The sequence below is a fragment of the Calypte anna genome, chromosome 5A (assembly GCF_003957555.1).
Source record: "Calypte anna isolate BGI_N300 chromosome 5A, bCalAnn1_v1.p, whole genome shotgun sequence".
In the NCBI taxonomy this organism is placed as follows: domain Eukaryota; kingdom Metazoa; phylum Chordata; class Aves; order Apodiformes; family Trochilidae; genus Calypte; species Calypte anna.
This window is the reverse complement of record NC_044251.1, coordinates 15,816,782-15,834,749: the sequence shown is the minus strand read 5'-3', so window position 1 is coordinate 15,834,749 and position 17,968 is coordinate 15,816,782. Positions and strand designations below refer to the sequence as shown.

General features: G+C 40.9%; 1 protein-coding gene across 1 annotated transcript in view; it reads left to right on the top strand.

Moving 5' to 3' along the window:
• The first annotated feature begins 5,752 nt into the window (after window positions 1–5,752).
• The window catches only part of PRKD1 (protein kinase D1), a 125,295-nt gene continuing 113,079 nt past the window's right edge, over window positions 5,753–17,968 (top strand). The window contains exon 1 of the mRNA XM_030452553.1: window positions 5,753–6,209. Coding sequence (XP_030308413.1) covers window positions 6,021–6,209 — 189 coding nt within the window. The 5' untranslated portion in view covers window positions 5,753–6,020. The remainder of the gene's footprint in view (window positions 6,210–17,968) is intronic.

Sequence of the window (17,968 nt, the reverse complement as noted above, 5' to 3'; positions counted from 1 at the left end):
CCGCTCCCAGGAGTAGTATGACACCCATTGCTACGGGTCAAAATCATGCATAAATTACAACATACTGATTCTACATGGGCAGTACTCTCATTTCCAGGACCTGGATTATTTTCTGAACTGCCAAAAAATTTCATTGGAAATGACATCGAAGCCTGGACAGCAGCCACAAAAATATTAGTGTTAAGTAACAATATAACAGGTTCCTGATGTGTAAAAGAACAAAGTTTGTAAATTGGTTATGCCTGTATGCCTTAATAAGTGCACAAGAACTCTACTGTAATAAAAATCAAATTTAACTAAAATACAACTGATTTCAGTAGCAAACTTATTTTGCTAACTGAATTATCAATCTAGCTTCAAAAAATTTACCAAAGCATACCAAACATACTAGATGCTTGTTGAAAATTATCTCCAGGTAAATAATTAAAATCATGTAATCATTTCTGAAGAGGAAAGAGCTGTTGGATATTATTACAAACTTGGACTCTCAGGTCTAGAAAATTCAAGCCACTGCAGCCTAGACTTTAATAGAATTGTATGTAACCTTCAGGAGACTGTCTAGTGAAATAGGGCTATGTAAGCAATAAAAAATGTCTTTCACACAGAATATAATATTCAAAAAATCATCTAAGAGTTAGCATTGAGAAAATTCTGATTAAAACCTGTTCTGTGTCTTCCTTCAAGGTACAATGACCACTTCATTTCCAGTATCCTCAGAATGGGAAGCATGTCTCTCAAACAGAAGCTGTAAGCAGCAGCGATTGTCTTGTTCCAGAAATACCATGCTCCTAAGAAACAGAGAGCTAGTGAGGACCATTTGCACAAATATGCACAAGCAATGCCAAGATACTCATTCTCGTGCTTATCTGAATGCATCAGTTATTCTATCGTCAAGCCACAGCAAACATCCTCAAAGCATACTTGGGATAAATGAAGCCTGTCCTATCCCAGAATTTTCAAGTAAAGTGAGGTCAGTTTGGAGCATAGAGAAGACAAAATCAAAATCAGCAAAACCCTCTCTTCCCTCCCCAACCAGCAAACTTTTTTATTAAAGAAAAGAAGAAGAGTATGAAGATATCTGACAAAATTTTAATGTTATCTACTACATATACATGGTTGGTATGCCCAGAGATAGGCTTACAGAGGCAGAAGACAGTTTTGCCAGCCTAAATATGATTTTCACTTCCATTCCTCAGATATTGAAGAAATATTTTTTTAAAAATTAAGATCTTTCAATAAAAAATACCATATTGAGTTGTCTGATATTTTTAAACTTGAATTTTGAACTTCTTAGTTTTAAATGTTAAATTTTTCTCCTAATTAACTAAAACAAATAGCAGAAAGTCATGGAAGAAAATACTCCAATGGTTTTCTTTTAGAAATGTTGAATCAATTTAACAATTGGGAATATATTTTAAAAAAACAAACATAAGCAAAACAAAAAGCAAAACAATTTGGAATTTGGGTGATTTACTGACAGTAGTGGCATCAACCATTTAGATATTAAAATATTATTTTCTCATGGAGACAAGTAGCTCATCAGAAAATCCCTAACCAGTTCTACAGCTAACGTTTGCTTCTTCTCTCCACATATACTCTGGAGCTTATCTGTAAAAGTATTTTGCCAGTATTTCAGATATCAGCTTTATTTAACCTACCAGTTCAGCCCGTCATGTAAATGCAGTCCCAGACCCATTTTAAAAAAAAAATTCCAATTTTAATGTCTTTTATTTTCCATCACAGTCACTGCACTTCCTCCAAAATTTCATTCCATGGTATTTACCAATCTGCTTTTCTTTCTCTTAACTTCCTTCCCAATGGTGTCTGCTTAAGGAGTGAAGTTATGGAAGCATGCAGTCCACTTTAAACATCATTTCGGCATCTGAAAACAGCAGAAAGAAAAAGTAGATTCGCTTCTGCAGAGCTGTCTTTAATAAAACACGCTTTGATGCTTAGTAAGAATGCAACAGCAAAAGCTGGAAAAGTTCACATATTTTTAACATAAACAGATTTGGCTGACTGCTCAGTGTTAACATCTAAGTCTATATAAAGAATATGTAAACCACATCTCGATGTGGTAGCTACTCCTTGTAAAATCTGAGGTTTCTGCTCAATTCTGTTTGATGGAACAGACAATACATTATCTGCGTTTCTTGGATCATAATATAACGAAGAGTAACTTCTGGGAGAACTGATCCACAGCCAACAAAAAAGATATGTTGATAATGCTGTCATCCGTAATGCCTTTTTCCCAAGCAGGTGGCTAGGACAGCAGCATTGTTGGTAGCAGTGAAAAAAATTAAACCCAGTAGAGAGCAAAATAAGTTATAGGGTATTTAGATAATTTTTTAAACTATGTCTGATAAACCTAGCATATCAACTTATTCAAATATCTCACTGAAGCAATCACAAAATTACAAACCTCACCCTTTTAACTTGGGGGTTATATAAAAAAATGAGATGGACTGAAAATGCCATGGAAGCACTTCTTATTCAAATTCAAATAATCTCAACAAATTGGTATAACAGCCTGGCTAAGTAGGAGGAGTTTCTATACAGATATGTGTAATGAAGGATGCTTGTGCAGGAAAATCAACTTCAGATATATAGAAATAGAAACAGAGAAATTACGTAACAGGAGGAGATCTGGAGCTTTTCATGGACTGTGCTCTGAGTGCAAGACAATATGCCAAGAATCTCAACTGTTTGAAAAAATGGCATTGGGATGGCTGATCAAAACAGTAAGTCCAGAGGTGTGTGTGGTTCAGGAACATGTGAGATGAAGGAAACAAAAAAATGCGGGAGAATACAAAAATGGGTATTGACCTGATTCAGCAACAAAGAGTGTCTTTGCCCATGTTTACATTTGATCTGTTCTTGAAGGAGGTAAATTTTCAAAGATGAAAAGCTGCCATTGTCTTCAGCAGTGGCTTGGAGAAGACCCTCATCCACAAATTCTTGCTCTGTGTGGAACAGCCTATGGAGTCCAGCAATGCTGAACAAGTGCTAGAGATTTAAGGAACAAATGGATTATGCCAGCTCACTATCTTCCTGGACTGATGATGCCTTCCTTCTGAGGTAGAAAAGATACACCTCTTTCAAGGGAGAAAGAAAAATTACTATCTTTACATTCTTGAATTTGTGTGAGCTGTCACAGTGAAATCTGCTAATAACTAATAGACAAAGTTATCTTCTACTCCAACCTCGAGAAACAAAAAAGTTACCACTGTGGTTAAACTCTGAGTCTGAATTTGAAAATTTTAAAAAAGGTTAGCTGTCAATTCCCTTGCTTATTCATTTAATGACTAATTATCCTCATGGTTAAAATCTGAGCTTTATTTCCAGGCTCATTTTCTATCCAGCTTCCAAAGATTGCTGCTCCTTCCTTCTTTCTCTGCTTTGGTCCTATTATTTTGTCCTTACCAAAATACACTATACAACAGAGTATACTGTCAAGCAGAGTATTTTTCAAGATACTGATCCAAGAACTGGATATGAAATTCCACTATCTGTCTCACAAAACCAGTAGTAATCATCTCATAGTAAACACCTGTGTTCTATTCTCTGTGTAAATATATGAGACCAAAACTTCAGGTTGACAACTGTGACCTAAAAACTAGCACCATCTATGTCAAAGGAACTGCCTTATAGAATATTCTTCATTGCTTAGGTATATCCTGCATTATTTTTTCCTAGGCACTTGATTTTATGCCTTTTAAAATTAAAACATAGGCACCATATAATTGCTTGTGTTAAAGAGTAGAAAGATAAATGGACAGCTGGCTCTTAAAAAAGGATCATGTACATTGCAGATGGAGAAAAGCAGAAAGCAGTAAAAACTGCATGAAGGGGGTGATTTGTATTTCCAACAAATAGAAAAGCTATGCAAGGTAGTAGACTGAAGGAAAATAAGATAGGTAACAGTTTCAGTGGAAGAACAAGTATAAAATGCATGAGAACATACACAGACCACTGTTCACTCTTCATACTGTAGAGATAATTTAGAGATACAGAGTGATCAGAAGTAACGTTGCAGCAACTGTACCTTGGAGAACCTGGGAAAGGTTTTCCTAATGTGATGTTACAATGACATCAGCTGTTGACTGCCTCTTCCTGTACTCAGCCAGATGCTTACACAGTCTGGCTGTGATTGGCAAACGTTGGGGGTTTTTTTGTTTCTTTTTTTTTTTTTTTTTTTTTTTTTTTTTTACTGCAAGTTCGTGTACTGCTTAATTGATCTGTACAGGTGCAGTGAATCTTAAACTTCCAGAAGTTTTCCCAGCTGTGCATGTATTCTGTCTCAGCCAGGCACGCACACTCTATCAGGTCACAAGGAAGAGAACAGACTGCTGTGGACTGTCTTTTTCCCTCCCTAGACATCAGCACAATAAGTCAACCATCTAGAAGGATTATGGCATAGTTGGCATTTTAGTCAGTAGAACAGGCCAGGTTGTACTTAAAATCACCTTGTGTGATTTTGCTGAATCCTTTTATAATTAGTATTTGTATATGACTGGATGAGAAGTCCTGTTCTCATCTATTCCAGTTACAAAGTTGAATTGAACATGGCTGATCAAACAACTCTGTTACTTACAACTTCTAAAAAATACTGTGATCTTCCTTTTCCAGTGCCCATATCTGCACAGGGGATGTGGAACTGTGGATGAGACACAGCCACTACCTTTCACATAGATGAAAAAAACAAGCATATATAATTCTCAGCATTGCTGCTGCTACCTCTCCTCTGATTAAGAGTTGCAGAAGAGGTGTAACACAACTGATAGTAGCTAAGGTCACACACAGCTGTCATTTTTCCACTCTTTCCCTTGAAAGCAAATGTCATCCTGTGACTCATGTTGTAAAATGCTCAATTAATGTGACCCTATAATTAAATATGGCAAGGGCAGAAGAGAAGGGACAACTCACCACTCCTATTCCATCAGAGCCATTTCTGCTTTTGCAACAGTGAGCTGTAAGAAGCACCCTGAGTGGTTGATGACACTTCACTGCATTTGTGGATCGCCTGACCGATGAAGCAGGGATGCAGCATCTTCCAGTATGCTTTTGTTCAACAGGGGGGAAGTGGGAAACACGGTGCTCAGAAAAAAACTACCCCTGGCAACCTGATATGCTCTGGCTTTGCATTTTCATTTGAACTTATGACTGACATTCAGGGATGGCACCTGGATCACACATGCCCTTTCTGCTACAGATCCATCGGTGGACCTCGCAGTTCTCCTGTGCTGGCTCCTGTCCTTTGTTTGTCCCCCAAAACTTACAAGAGCTGCCGGAGGACCCAGCAACAGCTGGTGCCCGGAGCGGCCGGCAGAGAAGCCGGGGCCAGGCCGGAGCTCCCGCTCCCCTGGCACTTCTTTCTGTCCTCCAGGGTCACTGCCACCACCCCGCCCGGGAGAGGCCACCGTGCTGCCTGCCGGCCAGGGAAAACGCCGACTCTCCCCAGGCTCATCTCCGAGGCGGGATGAGTGCGTTTTCGAGGTCACGGACGGGGGTGACCGGAGGCGGCTGAGGAGAAACCCCGCCGTGGGGGGACAACGCGGCCCCGCGTGGGCTGAACGACCCGGGGCCGCCGTGCCGAGGTCGGCCCCTGCCTCCTGCCGGGACGCGGCCGCCGTTTGGTGGCAGAGCGGCGCGGCACGGCACGGCCCGACCCGGCCCGACCCAGCTGGGCGGCGGGCCCGTCCCGGCGGAGGGCGCGGCCCGTCCCGCCCCCGCGCCGCTCACAGCGCCAACAGCCGGAGCGGCGGCACCACCTCGGCGGCGCTGGGCCGGGCTCCCCCCTCGCGTCTCTCTCGCCGCCTTTTCCTGTCTGCATCCTCTCCGGTCCTCCCCCCCCTCGCCATTTTCACCCGGGAGTTGCTCAGCGGGACTTCTCTGAAACTTCGCGGGGGAACGCGCCCGGCGCCTTCGGGGCGGCCGCAAACTTTTCACCGCGGTGCCCGCCTCTTCCCCACCGTCCCTGACCCCTCGGCTCCGGCGGCGGCTCCGGCGGGAAGTTTTCGATGAGCGCCCCTCCGCTGATCCGGCCGCCCAGCCCGCTGCCGCCGCCGGGGACAGTTGCCGGCGGCGGCGTCGCCTTCCACCTCCAGATCGGGCTGAGCCGGGAGCCGGTGCTGCTGCTGCAGGACTCCTCGGGGGACCTGAGCCTGGCGCACGTCCGGGAAATGGCTTGCTCCATCGTCGACCAGAAGGTAAGAAGAAACCCCTCAACCAGGCCCCCTCCCACTGTCCCCCGGGCCCGCTGTCTGCGGGCGCTGTTGCTGGTTGTGAACTTTCCTCTCCCCGGAGGTTCGGCTCCGGGGCTAACGAGACCGATTGCAACTTTCCTGCGCTTCTCCTCCACTGCCCGCCGCGTTTCCCTCGCCCCGGCCCCCCGCTCTTCCTCTGGCGAACCCCTCCTCCCTTCCCCGGTGCCGGAGAGGCTCCTTGCGGGATGCTCGCATGCGAGCTTGACTTCTGTTTTATTGGCAGTGGATGCAATTAGCTATACTAATAGCAGTTATTAAAAACAAACTCCAGCCGGATCTATCTGCCTGCTTTATAATGCTGCGGAAGGAGGAGGGAAAGGGTGGGGGGCAGAAACCTGTCAGCTGGGATGGCAGCGCGGCGCCCTGGGGCAGTTTGCGCGTTGTCCCGGCCTCTGTTCGGAGAGGAAACTTTCCACAAAAAAAAAAAAAAAAAAAAAAAAAAGAAAAAAGAAGAAAAAAAAAATCAATCAGCAACAAGGAAAAACCAACCCCGAGAGCCCAGGATTCAAAGCGGCGCTCAGAGCTTCGCACGCCTTCCCTGCTGCCGGGCAGGCGGCGGAGCCGTCGGCGGCGCCGGGGTCGAGCGCACCGCCCCGGCCCTGCTGCTGGTGGGATGGGGCCAAGCCGCGGGGGTGGGCGCTGTGCCGGGGCAGATCGGGCTGTGGGGCCGGCTGGAGCTGGGGGCCGGCCCCGGGAGTTGGCAGGTGGCCGGGGCACAGGAGGGGACGGAGCCAGCCCAGCCCTCCTTGGCGGCTGCTGGGGGCGGCGGAGGGTCTCGGCGGGAGGGCGGGCAGCGCCGGGAGGCGGCTGCGGTGGCCTCGGGAACAAAGGTGGCACCGCCCGGCGGGGTGGCTCTCACCGCTGCCTCTCTGAAGCGGTAGCATCGCTAGGCACAGTTGACCAGAAGTTTGGTGAAGTTCCCGCAGCACGCCAAAATACACCTGAACCTCCGCTTTCGTTTGCTTTTTCCCATTTCTGTGTTTTAACAGTCGGCTGTGCTAAAAGAAAGTTCTACTTTATCAATGTTCGTACATAAGAATAGTGATTGCACGGGTAGAGGGAAAAAAAAAATTCAGGATGGTTATAATGGGAAAAGTTGGGGGGTTTCCCCCTTGTTTTTACCGAACTAAAATAATTCAGGTAGGGATTTTTTTTTCTTTCAAAGTTGATAGCTTTGTCTGAACATCACTAGTTAGTGGAGTTTCCTTTTCTTGAAGAGCACGTAATGTTTTCAAAATAGTATGAAATATGTGTCTTCATTTCTAAGTTTCATATTTTTCTTAGTTTAAGAAATAATTACCTGCTTTATTAAATCCAAGGCTGAAAAAAGATGTTCCTTTTGTTTATCATTACTGTATTTGCTTAGAAAGCCAGGCCAAAACTTGTTATGTGGTCACCTATATGTCAGACACAACTTAAATACTTTTTGTATTCCACCTTTTATGCTATTCTGCTAGCAGTGATGAAAACATTAAGATTGTTGCATGAGTTTATATTTCTGTGCTTGATTAGTTTATTAATTTAATGGGTTTAATGTAAACTTCAGTTTAATCCTAAATTTTTAACAACATACCACTGTCTAAAGAAAACTGAACACAGTGGCTTATGCTCGAATAGTCAGACTTACATGAGTAAGTACAGGCAGAAGAATTTTGAATGCTTTACTTTGTTGCAGTTTTGTGACTAAGAAGAGTATTATTTAGCTGCTTCTATGCAGACCACGCTTGAATGTGGAGTTTTTTTTCTAGTCACTGTTTCTTACAGTGCAAATGTCTTATTTTCCACGATTGTTAAGAAGACAGTGGCTCCAAGAATGGGAAAACTAGATGAAAGGCTTTGGTTTTGTTTATTTTCCTCTTCAGGTAGTGGCTTCCACCTCCTCCACTCTGCAGATTAATTTTATGTTATTTAGTCTTCAGAATCTTTGATTTAAGCTGAAGCCTACAAGTATGTCTTTATAGACAACCAACATCATTTTGCTGAACATGACAGGATGGTTTGTGTATACAAAGTTATGCAACATAGTGGCAGAGATCCTTTTTTCTAAAAACTCTTATCTGGAAAACTCTAGTATCTAGAATTGTGTTGAGGAAAATAATATAACAGTATACGGTAAAGATTTTCATTGAAATCTCTCACTATTTTCAAATTTCTTAAGGTCAGTACAGTAGTGATGTACCAGGTGATAATTTTGTCCCAGTCTCTGCTCTGTCTGGATTGTTTTCAGGAGTATATGAGGATGAGAATCTCTTTGGTAGTCTGCTAAAATCAACTCTGACTCTGTGGTGTGCTGTTTAATATTTAAGCAGTCCTTTTGTGTACAACTTTACCTTTAGGATTGTGCTGAATTCTCTTATGTATTTGTGTCAGGTGATCTGTTTATAAAGAGCCTTTTTCATGGTAGTGTGGGTATACATGAGTCAAGATACTTATGACTCTTTTTCAGCACAGATTTATAAGGCACCTTAATTTAATGCTTTTCAAAGTGTGCAGAGTGAAGCATATTTAGGCCCAAGTAGGATGTTAATATAGAGGGTGTGTGTACATATATAAATATTTATGTATGCATGTTTATATGTATAAACCCACCTTTTTTTGTATCTGTATTTGGTGGTTTTATTTATAAATAATATATAGTAAATATGCATATATAAACCAGTTATTGCTGTGTATAATTTATAAGTTTATGTTTGGATGTAAACATGTACTTTCATACTTCTGCACTAGTGGACTTTAAACAGCATCTGAAGTACAAAGATAAGTTTTTTAAATTTTGGTAGAGAGTATAACTATGTTAATAATCTAGTGTATATGATGTGAAAAATGGAATCAGCAAAATGGATCTTTTTCTCCATATTCCATTAGAGGCATCAGAAGTTCCATCCTGAGATGGCAGTAGGGAAATTTTCTTTAGAAATCTAAAGATTAAATGGTACATACCAGTTCCAGGCAAAAATTCAAACACATTTAAGACTGTCAAGAATGGCTCTAAAGAGAAGTAAATTTTATTCCTTTGAGTTTTTGTATTTTGTTTGCCTTTCTTAAAACTAGTGGCACAAAACCCCTAAAACTTGCTCATGTGAGGTTATTTTTTCCTCAATTGAAACAGAACTTTAGCATTTAAATGATTATGTGGTCAACAAAAATGAAGATCAGCTGCAAAATGTGTGTCAGTGTTTGACTTTTAGGCTGACTCCCCCACAAGAACAGTGGGAGGATACTGTAAAATACAGTCTTTGTTTTCTGAAGATAAATAGTTTCAATAAGTGCCCTTTCTGGGTTAGCTGCACACAGTAGAACCACTCCTTCAGGGCATAAGTGTAATGCAAAGTGCACAAAGTAGGAACCTGCCATATTTTTAATTGCCTGGTATTATCATGTTAACCACAGATTTTACTATCAAAAGACAAAGGAATCTTTATACAAATTCTTATACTAATTGATACAATTTTATTTCTAAGGGGCAATCAGTTATTATTTATATTCTTTGCTTGTTTCTTGCCTCAGATACTTTGTGTGGGACTACTGTATTGGCATTGCCAAGTTTTGAAACCTTCAAGTTCTCAAGTAAATATATGATGCAACCAGATGTTGGATAGGCCTTCAACATTTGAAGGCAGGGAAGTTGCAATGAATAGAAAACAGACAAGAAATACAAGAAAGAGAATTGGATCTGAAATAGAGGAAACAAAATTTGACCTGCATAGGCTGTCTGACCTACATAGGCTGTGTATAGTTCAGACTGATTTATAAAAGTAGCAGTGTAGATATTCCACTGTTTTGGGTAGTTCTGAAATTTTGCAGTAGAAAAAACCCCCACAATGTAATAAATAGAAGATAGGCCATTTTGGGAAAGGGAGAGGACAAAGGAAAAAAAAAAAAGTAAAGAAAAGGTTGTTTCAGTGACATACTGCAGCTGGGGTCCTGTGCCCACATACGTCTTTATGTAAGGTATTCAGTGTTGAATTAGGATTGTCGCAAATCAAAGCTAGAGCCTTTTTAGGCCATTCCTGAAATCACACCAGACACATTCAGGAGCAGGTATGCATCCACTTGTGCTTCATCCTCCTTGGTGGGGGAAATCTAACTTTTAAATAAATAACATGGGAAAACAAAAACAGGTGTAATTTTGTTTTCTCAGGCCAGAATCTCTAAACTTGTGGTCTGAGCAATGCAGCAAATGTAGACATGAAAATATACTTAACCTTTTCTGTGACTTTCAAGCTGCCATGGAAAACATAATGGGTTTGTTTGTATGGATGATGTGCTTCTTCTTTGTGTTTCTTTTTTTTTTTTCCTCTCTCCAAAATCTACAAACTTTCCTAAAATAAACAAGAGCCTGATGGCAATGAAATAATTTCCTTTGGAGTGGGGTATGGAGTCAAGACAAATAGTATACTAGAAAGAAAAGTTTGTAGCCTCAGAATAAACAGAGAAACTGTGAGAGGTTATTACCATGCTCACCAGAACTCATTTATGTTCAATCAAACACAGGGATTTAGACCTGTTCTAGAATTGTCTCATTTTGGCTGTAGTCACAATCTTTGTATGTTCTGGAAAAGTTTTCACAGGTGCACTTTTAATCTGTTAAATTTAAGATTCTCATGGAGTCTTTAGTTGGTGCACACTGGTAGCAAAATGTTAAACTTCTCTGAAGTGAACCTGTGTCTGCACTGAATGATTCCTTCTGCCTGTGTTGCAAAACCACCAATTTTAAAAATTTCATTTCAGGATCATGAGGTGCCTTGTCATTCCTCATATAAACATATTGCAACATGAAACCACTTTTCTGATTTCACTTTTATAAACTCAAGTTTGACTTTTGATGTTTACTGTTAAATCTTTTATTGATTTTACTTTCATTATTCTCCAACCTGGAAACTGTAAGTCAGTGAATGTAACAGTAGTTTGCAGGCTATCCAGATGAAGAAAATTCGTCTAATGCCACAAACTTAGAGCATTTGAAAAATTCCTTACCAAAGATTAAAGGCTATCAAATGAATTCTCATAGCATAAGAAGTAAAGTGGCACTTTGGATAGAGGATAGGCTTGTAAACACTTCAATTTTTAAAGCAGTTATGTTGATCTTTCGTTAGTCCTGCTGATGGTTTGCTCAGGGAATACATAATTTCCATAATGATTTTGAAAAAGTAGAAGATGAATAAGTATATGAGAGGCTTCTCTGATTGCGGATGAGATGAAGCTGTGTTGCCAGAGAAAGGATGGAATTTATTAATGAAGTTGAAACAGTTCTGAGACAGAAGTGCCCGTATCAACATGTTCTCAGCCAGTCTGGAATACCCAATGTCTGACTGACCCATAAAAGTCTTACTGGGCATAAACCACAGGGATGACCTTAGAACACTCAGTATCATAGAATTATAGAATCATAGAATTGGCTGGGTTGGAAGGGACCTCAGAGATCATCAAGTCCGACCCTTGAACCACCGTTGTGGTTGCTAGACCATGGCACTGAGTGCCACATCCAGTCTCTTTTGAAATATCTCCAGGGACGGAGAATCCACTTCTTCCTGGGGCAGCCCATTCCAATGTCTGATCACCCTCTCCGTAAAGAAATTCTTTCTAATATCCAACCTAAACTTCCCCTGGCACAACTTAAGACCGTGCCCTCTTGTCTTGCTGAGAGTTGCCTGGGAAAAGAGACCAACCCCCCCCTGGCTACAACCTCCTTTCAGGGAGTTGTAGAGAGTGATGAGGTCTCTCCTGAGCCTCCTCTTCTCCAGGCTGAACAGCCCCAGCTCCCTCAGCCTCTCCTCATAGGGTCTGTGCTCGAGTACCTTCACCAGCCTAGTTGCCCTCCTTTGGACCTGCTCCAGGACCTCGATATCCTTCCTGAACTGAGGGGCCCAGAACTGGACACAGTACTCAAGGTGTGGCCTCACCAGAGCTGAGTACAGGGGCAGAATGCCTTCCTTGGACCTGCTGGCCATGCTGTTCCTGATACAGGCCAGGATGCCATTGGCCTTCTTGGCCACCTGGGCACACCTCTGGCTCATGTTCAGCTTCCTGTCAATCCAGACTCCCAGGTCCCTCTCTGTCTGGCTGCTCTCCAGCCACTCTGTGCCCAGCCTGGAGTTCCCCATGGAGTTGTTGTGGCCAAAGTGCAGGACCCGGCACTTGGCCGTGTTGAACCTCATCCCATTGGAATCAGCCCAACTCTCCAGTCTGTCCAGGTCCCTCTGCAGAGCCCTCCTGCCTTCCAGCTGATCCACACTCAGCCCCCCAGCTTAGTGTCGTCTGCGAATTTGCTGATGGTGGACTCAATCCCCTCATCTAAATCATCAATGAAGATATTGAACAGAACTGGGCCCAACACTGATCCCTGGGGGACACCACTAGTGACCGGCTGCCAACTGGATGCAGCCCCGTTCAGCACCACTCTCTGGGCCTGGCCCTCCAGCCAGTTCCTAACCCAGCACAGAGTGCCCCTGTCCAAGCTGTGGGCTGACAGCTTTTTCAGGAGGATGCTGTGGGTCCATCCCAAAGGCGCAGCGAGTTTCCTGCTTGGATGCAGGCGATCTTAGCTGTGGATTATATGTGAAGTGCTTGGTATGTGTCAGATCCCTGTATGGAATTCTGCAGATTTCCTGACAAGTATTTTCCTATGATTTCTGTAAATCCCTCACTGACATCCAAAACTATTGGCTCTTCTCATCTAGATGTTTTTTGTTTTGTTTTTCTTCTTTCTCTGCGTTTGAAGAAATCTGGCTGTATGGTTACCATGTGTGTTACTTGTGGGGAAACAAGCATACTTCTTGAAGTATCCATATTGTCCCCTTTTAGCTTCATATTTAACTAAATTTTATGTATGAACCTTTTTAGATTAAAAATACTTCCTAAATAAATGTGGTGGGGTTTTTTATTTGTTTGGGCTTTTTTTAGTGACTATGTTAGCAATTATTTGAATTATATCTGTGGAATTTTTAAGATAAGACTATGTGGAATTAAAAAGTTACAGCTGATAAAGACAAACTCAGTATAGTGAGACTGAGTTACCTATCTCAGGCAACCTGAGATGAGCACATGCATTGCTTGTAGGCCTTTTTTTTATTTATTTATTTTTGTATTACTTTTGTACAATGATACATCTTTTTGACTTTGCCCTCTGTTTGACAAGTTTATATTGATATTACATAGTATAGCAGCAGTTACACAGATGCAGTTAAGTATACAAATAAAATTCCTCTCCCACGTGTTTATGCAAAGTGTCCATGCATTCAGTTTAGCATCCCAGTGCAGATTTATAAACACTCTGCATCTGCTGGGAAATGTTTTGTTTCTGCCTCTATTACAGAAGTATGTGCTGCAGGTTGATTTATTCTCTAGAAACATTTCATTAATCTTCTCTATACAAAAGTGTTGCTGTATTTGTGTGTCTAGAGCTAGCAAGCAGCTTATATTTGGCTCAGTCCTCTTGGAAGAGGACTTCTCTTTTGGATTGCCTTCTGGAACTGCTATGTGCTTTTTGCATAATGTCAAATTGTCAATTTTGGAATAGATTTGAAACCTGTTCTCGAAAAAACCCTACTTGTTTTATTTTTCAGTGTCAGACTATAAGTGTATTTTACACAGGGCTGGTTGTAGAGATTCTGCTATACAGGCTACCTGAATTTTGTTGTGTGTCGTAACTCCAAAACAATATGGATAATGTAAGACTAAAGGAAAAAGTAATCCCCATTTTGCTGAGGTATTACCTATCCCATCTTTGACAGTGATCTTCATTCTCTCCATGCTGCATTCATTGTGCTTTACTACTTTGTGAAAGGAGATTTTTGTTTCAATACCTCTCTATGCTTCGCTGGTGTGACCCTCACTGGGGTTTGCTTGGATGCTCAACATGAAATTCTCAGTGCTCTGCTCAGACATCACCTTTGTTTAGTTTAGTTCTTTTGTTTGTTTGTTTGTTTGGGTTTTTTTGTGGCTTTTGAAATCCCTGTGGATGTCCAGGATTTTGCAGACCAAACCAGATTGCTTCTGTAGGCTTTCAACTTCTGCTTTCCTCTTACAGGACTTTTAGTACTGCTAAACAATCTCTTGCTTTCTGGTACTTTTCTTTCCTTAAAATGTTTCTGTTCATGTAACAGTCTAAGATGATGACAGACTTGATGTCACTTAGAAATTGTATATAAGAGCAAAAATAACTTGCACATATCTGTCTTAAACTTTTAAAGAATAAACCTTAGAAGCATGAATTTCAAGTCCGGTACTTCATGAAGCAGATTTTGCTTTCTAAATCTTCTTCAAGTTTTATGTGCTGGAGCAATATGTGAAGGTTAGAAAGGTAGTGTAGGGTATCACACTGTAAAGTAGAGGTAATAGCATGGACACATTACAGTGATATATGCATAGACATAAAGTTATAAATTTCATTTTCTATAATTGTCTTCTACTTTAGCTTCCTCCATGTATTTTTGGGTTCCTTTTACTTGTTCCTTGTAATTCCATTTTATTCTTCAGCAGACGAAAACTTGGTCAACGGGTAAGCTTTCATTTCTCTCACCATACAAAATGTGTTTTGGCATTGTAATTGTCTTTCTTAGATAGCCACAGCCTGCAGTGTGTGTCTCACCTGCAGTCAGAATCTGCTCAGAAACAATGTTGTGACAGGAAAGCTAGATCAGCATTGGTTATTATCAAAACCTGTGACATGTCCAGTTTTATTCTTTTTCAAGAAAGTAAGTAATGTACTTACTGGATCTAATCTGGATCTTGGCTCTTTCCTAAAAGATAAAAAGAGGTATTTAGAAGTTTTTATTAGTGGTCATCATAAAAGGGTCTTTTCAGTGTAATTTTAAGCACAAGGTATACAAAAGTATACAAAAAGCAGCTGTAAACCAAGACCACAGTTGCCAGCTCTAAACCTTTATCTTGTACACTTTGAAAGAACCGTATCTGAACATGTTCTGTGCAGTCTGAAAGCCTGCCCTGTTTCTTCTCTGCTCGAGTTAGTTATAAAACAATCCAACAACCTTGAAATATGTTTATTTTTTTCAAGTGTTAGAAATTGTTATTGTTAGCATCTTGTCAGTTGCAGAAGTGCAGATAAGAGGCTGCTGGGACTGGAAACAACATTGTGGCTATGAGGCAATTTGCCTGAAAGATGCTTCCCCTTAAAAACAGCAACTTTCATATTGTCTTGTCTTTTTTTGTACCACCTGAGAAATCATTTTACATAAAAAAATAGAAATTACTACTGTATGTGGACTGTAATGGTGAACTATGCTATGGTCTTACCCTTTGCAGCACCATATGTCCTTATGTGATGTATGGAGTCTAGGCTAGGGTCTGTATTTAGAATGAAACAGTCCTGGAAGCCCTATATGTTAGTGTGATTTTAAACGTTTTAAACTGTAATTTTGCTTTATGGGATGAGGTGAAAGAAATCTCACTGATAAGAACAATATGAGTTGTCAACTATTTTTTTCAGTCCAGCTGTAATATCTTTGACCTTTTGCTCTGGAATTCAGTCATCTTCTGTGATAGGTTTTAACGGTTGTGTTACAGGTTTGCTGACTGTTAACATGATGGGACTGGGTGTGCTGACCATGCTATCTTGTGTTGCAAGTGCTGGTCTTATCTGTCTGAGGACTTGATATTGCCACCTAGAATCAGCTACGTCTAGGAAAATGGGAAGATAGTACATCAAAGTCAGAATTCAACCTTTCAGGTATTTGCAGTATGTGTAAACTTCTGCATTTGTTCAGGTCCATTTATTATACTGGGACAGGCATGCAGAAAAATGCATGGAATATTGGTAGGAAGCAATCTTGTTCCAAATCCACATAGTTTTCAGTGCAATTTTTCCCTCAGGTGCATTTTTTCAGCAAAGAGTTGGCTGTCCTACACACACACAAAAAAACCCAAAAACCAAAAAAAAAGGAAAAGGGGAGAAGGGGAGGGAAGTGGAGTGAAAACTGAAGGAATTAGGTGTGAGTCTGGGTTGGTGGGTGGGAGGATGGATTAAGGGAGATGATTTCCTGAACTGAGGAATTCCAAGGAATATTAAACTTTGCTGTCTGTATGTTGTCCTTCTCATATAACAGTGTGTCTGCTGGCCTGTCTGTCACAAGAGGCTTGATTAAGTCATTGCAGGAGAAGGGGTTCAAATAATCAGCTACCAGATTGTTAGGAAGAAAATATGGTGAAATCAAAATCAGCTGATTTGGAAAATAAATATTTGTACTTTACATGTAGAAGCATGTATCTCTAGTCTGTCTTCAGTCTGGGTTTGTGATCATGCTTCTTTTTTTTTTTTTTATGTCATCTGAACTTGACCCAGAGAATGACACATTTCAAACCTACAAACAAATGCTGGTGTTCTGACTTTCAGTTCTTACACTGCAGTGTTCTTATTTAATGTAGTTTAATCATTCTTTTTCTCCCATATGAGTACTTTTATTTGCTAGTTGTCACACAACTGAGGAGGTTTTGAGATGCATTCTAGTGCTAAATAAATTATTGATGTAAAACAAGTTGATTCCTTAAGGGAAGTTAGAAAGGTGATAGAACTAAACTCTTCTAGGTAGTGACAGAGGGTAAAACAAAGAGAAGTGACTCCAAACTATGGTTTGAAAGTATTTCAGATTGAATATTAGGAAAAACCTGGCTAGGAGGGAGTGCGGCACTGGAAAATGCACCCAGAAAGGCTGCTGAAACTTCATCCTTCGTTTTTGTTATTGGGTAAACAAAACCTTGTGTTGGAGATAGTCCTGTGGAAAGCAAGAAGCCAGACTAGAGAACTCCCAGAGGTCTTGGTGTTTCTGTGGCTCTCAGGGTGTGCAAGGTGCGATGTACAATGCATCTTCCTTTCCTGTGGAAAGTCTGACATGCGTGTGTCCTCCCTGCAAAGACAGATAAACCAAGCACGTCCTTCTCAATTCCCTTCTCAAACAGTGTATTGTCTTCCCTCCTTGAAAAATTACACATTGTTCCACTTAAAGCAGCCTTTGCAACAGATGGGTGAACTACTTTGTTTTATCATTCCTTCCTTTCATCTCTGCAGAGATTGACCCTTCTCCATTCTACAAGGACAGATAACTCAGGAGGCCACTGCCCTATATAATTCTTTTTTATATATAATCTGTGTAGATTTGAGGCCTTTAGTTCTTATTGAAAAGGCAGGTGGTTTTTATGAGCTATTTTTCCTAACCATAGGTTTCCACAAGGAATTTTTGTGCTTTTGCCCACAACTGAAATCCAGTTTCTTGTAGGTTGTTTTCCAGAGATACTGCCTATAAACTTCTGGTTTTAATGCAGAACTCCATGTGTTTCAAGATGTGTTCTAATAACCACATTTATTTAGAAAAGTAAGATATTTTTTCTTTGTTAAAAATCCTTCAAATCAATTCCTATTATTAAAGAGAGATTTCTTCTTTTATCATTGTTATTCAACTGTTTGTGCCCTGGAAATTTTTACAGTTTTCTAATTTTAAAGGATCCAGAAATAGTTCTCACATCATTGGAGTAAAATGTCATTGAAGTTTTAGTAGCAAAAAATACAGAAATGTCAGCATGATAAGGGGAGGTGACTTATCTTTTTGATTTTTTGTTCCATGAAACATTCTGCTTTGAAGTGTATCTCAGGGAATATTTTATTGAAGACCTTGTATCCCAGACATCTTGTTCATTGCAACAATAGCTTGTTATATCTTTTCCTAAGTAAGGAGGTTAGGAAAAGTAGA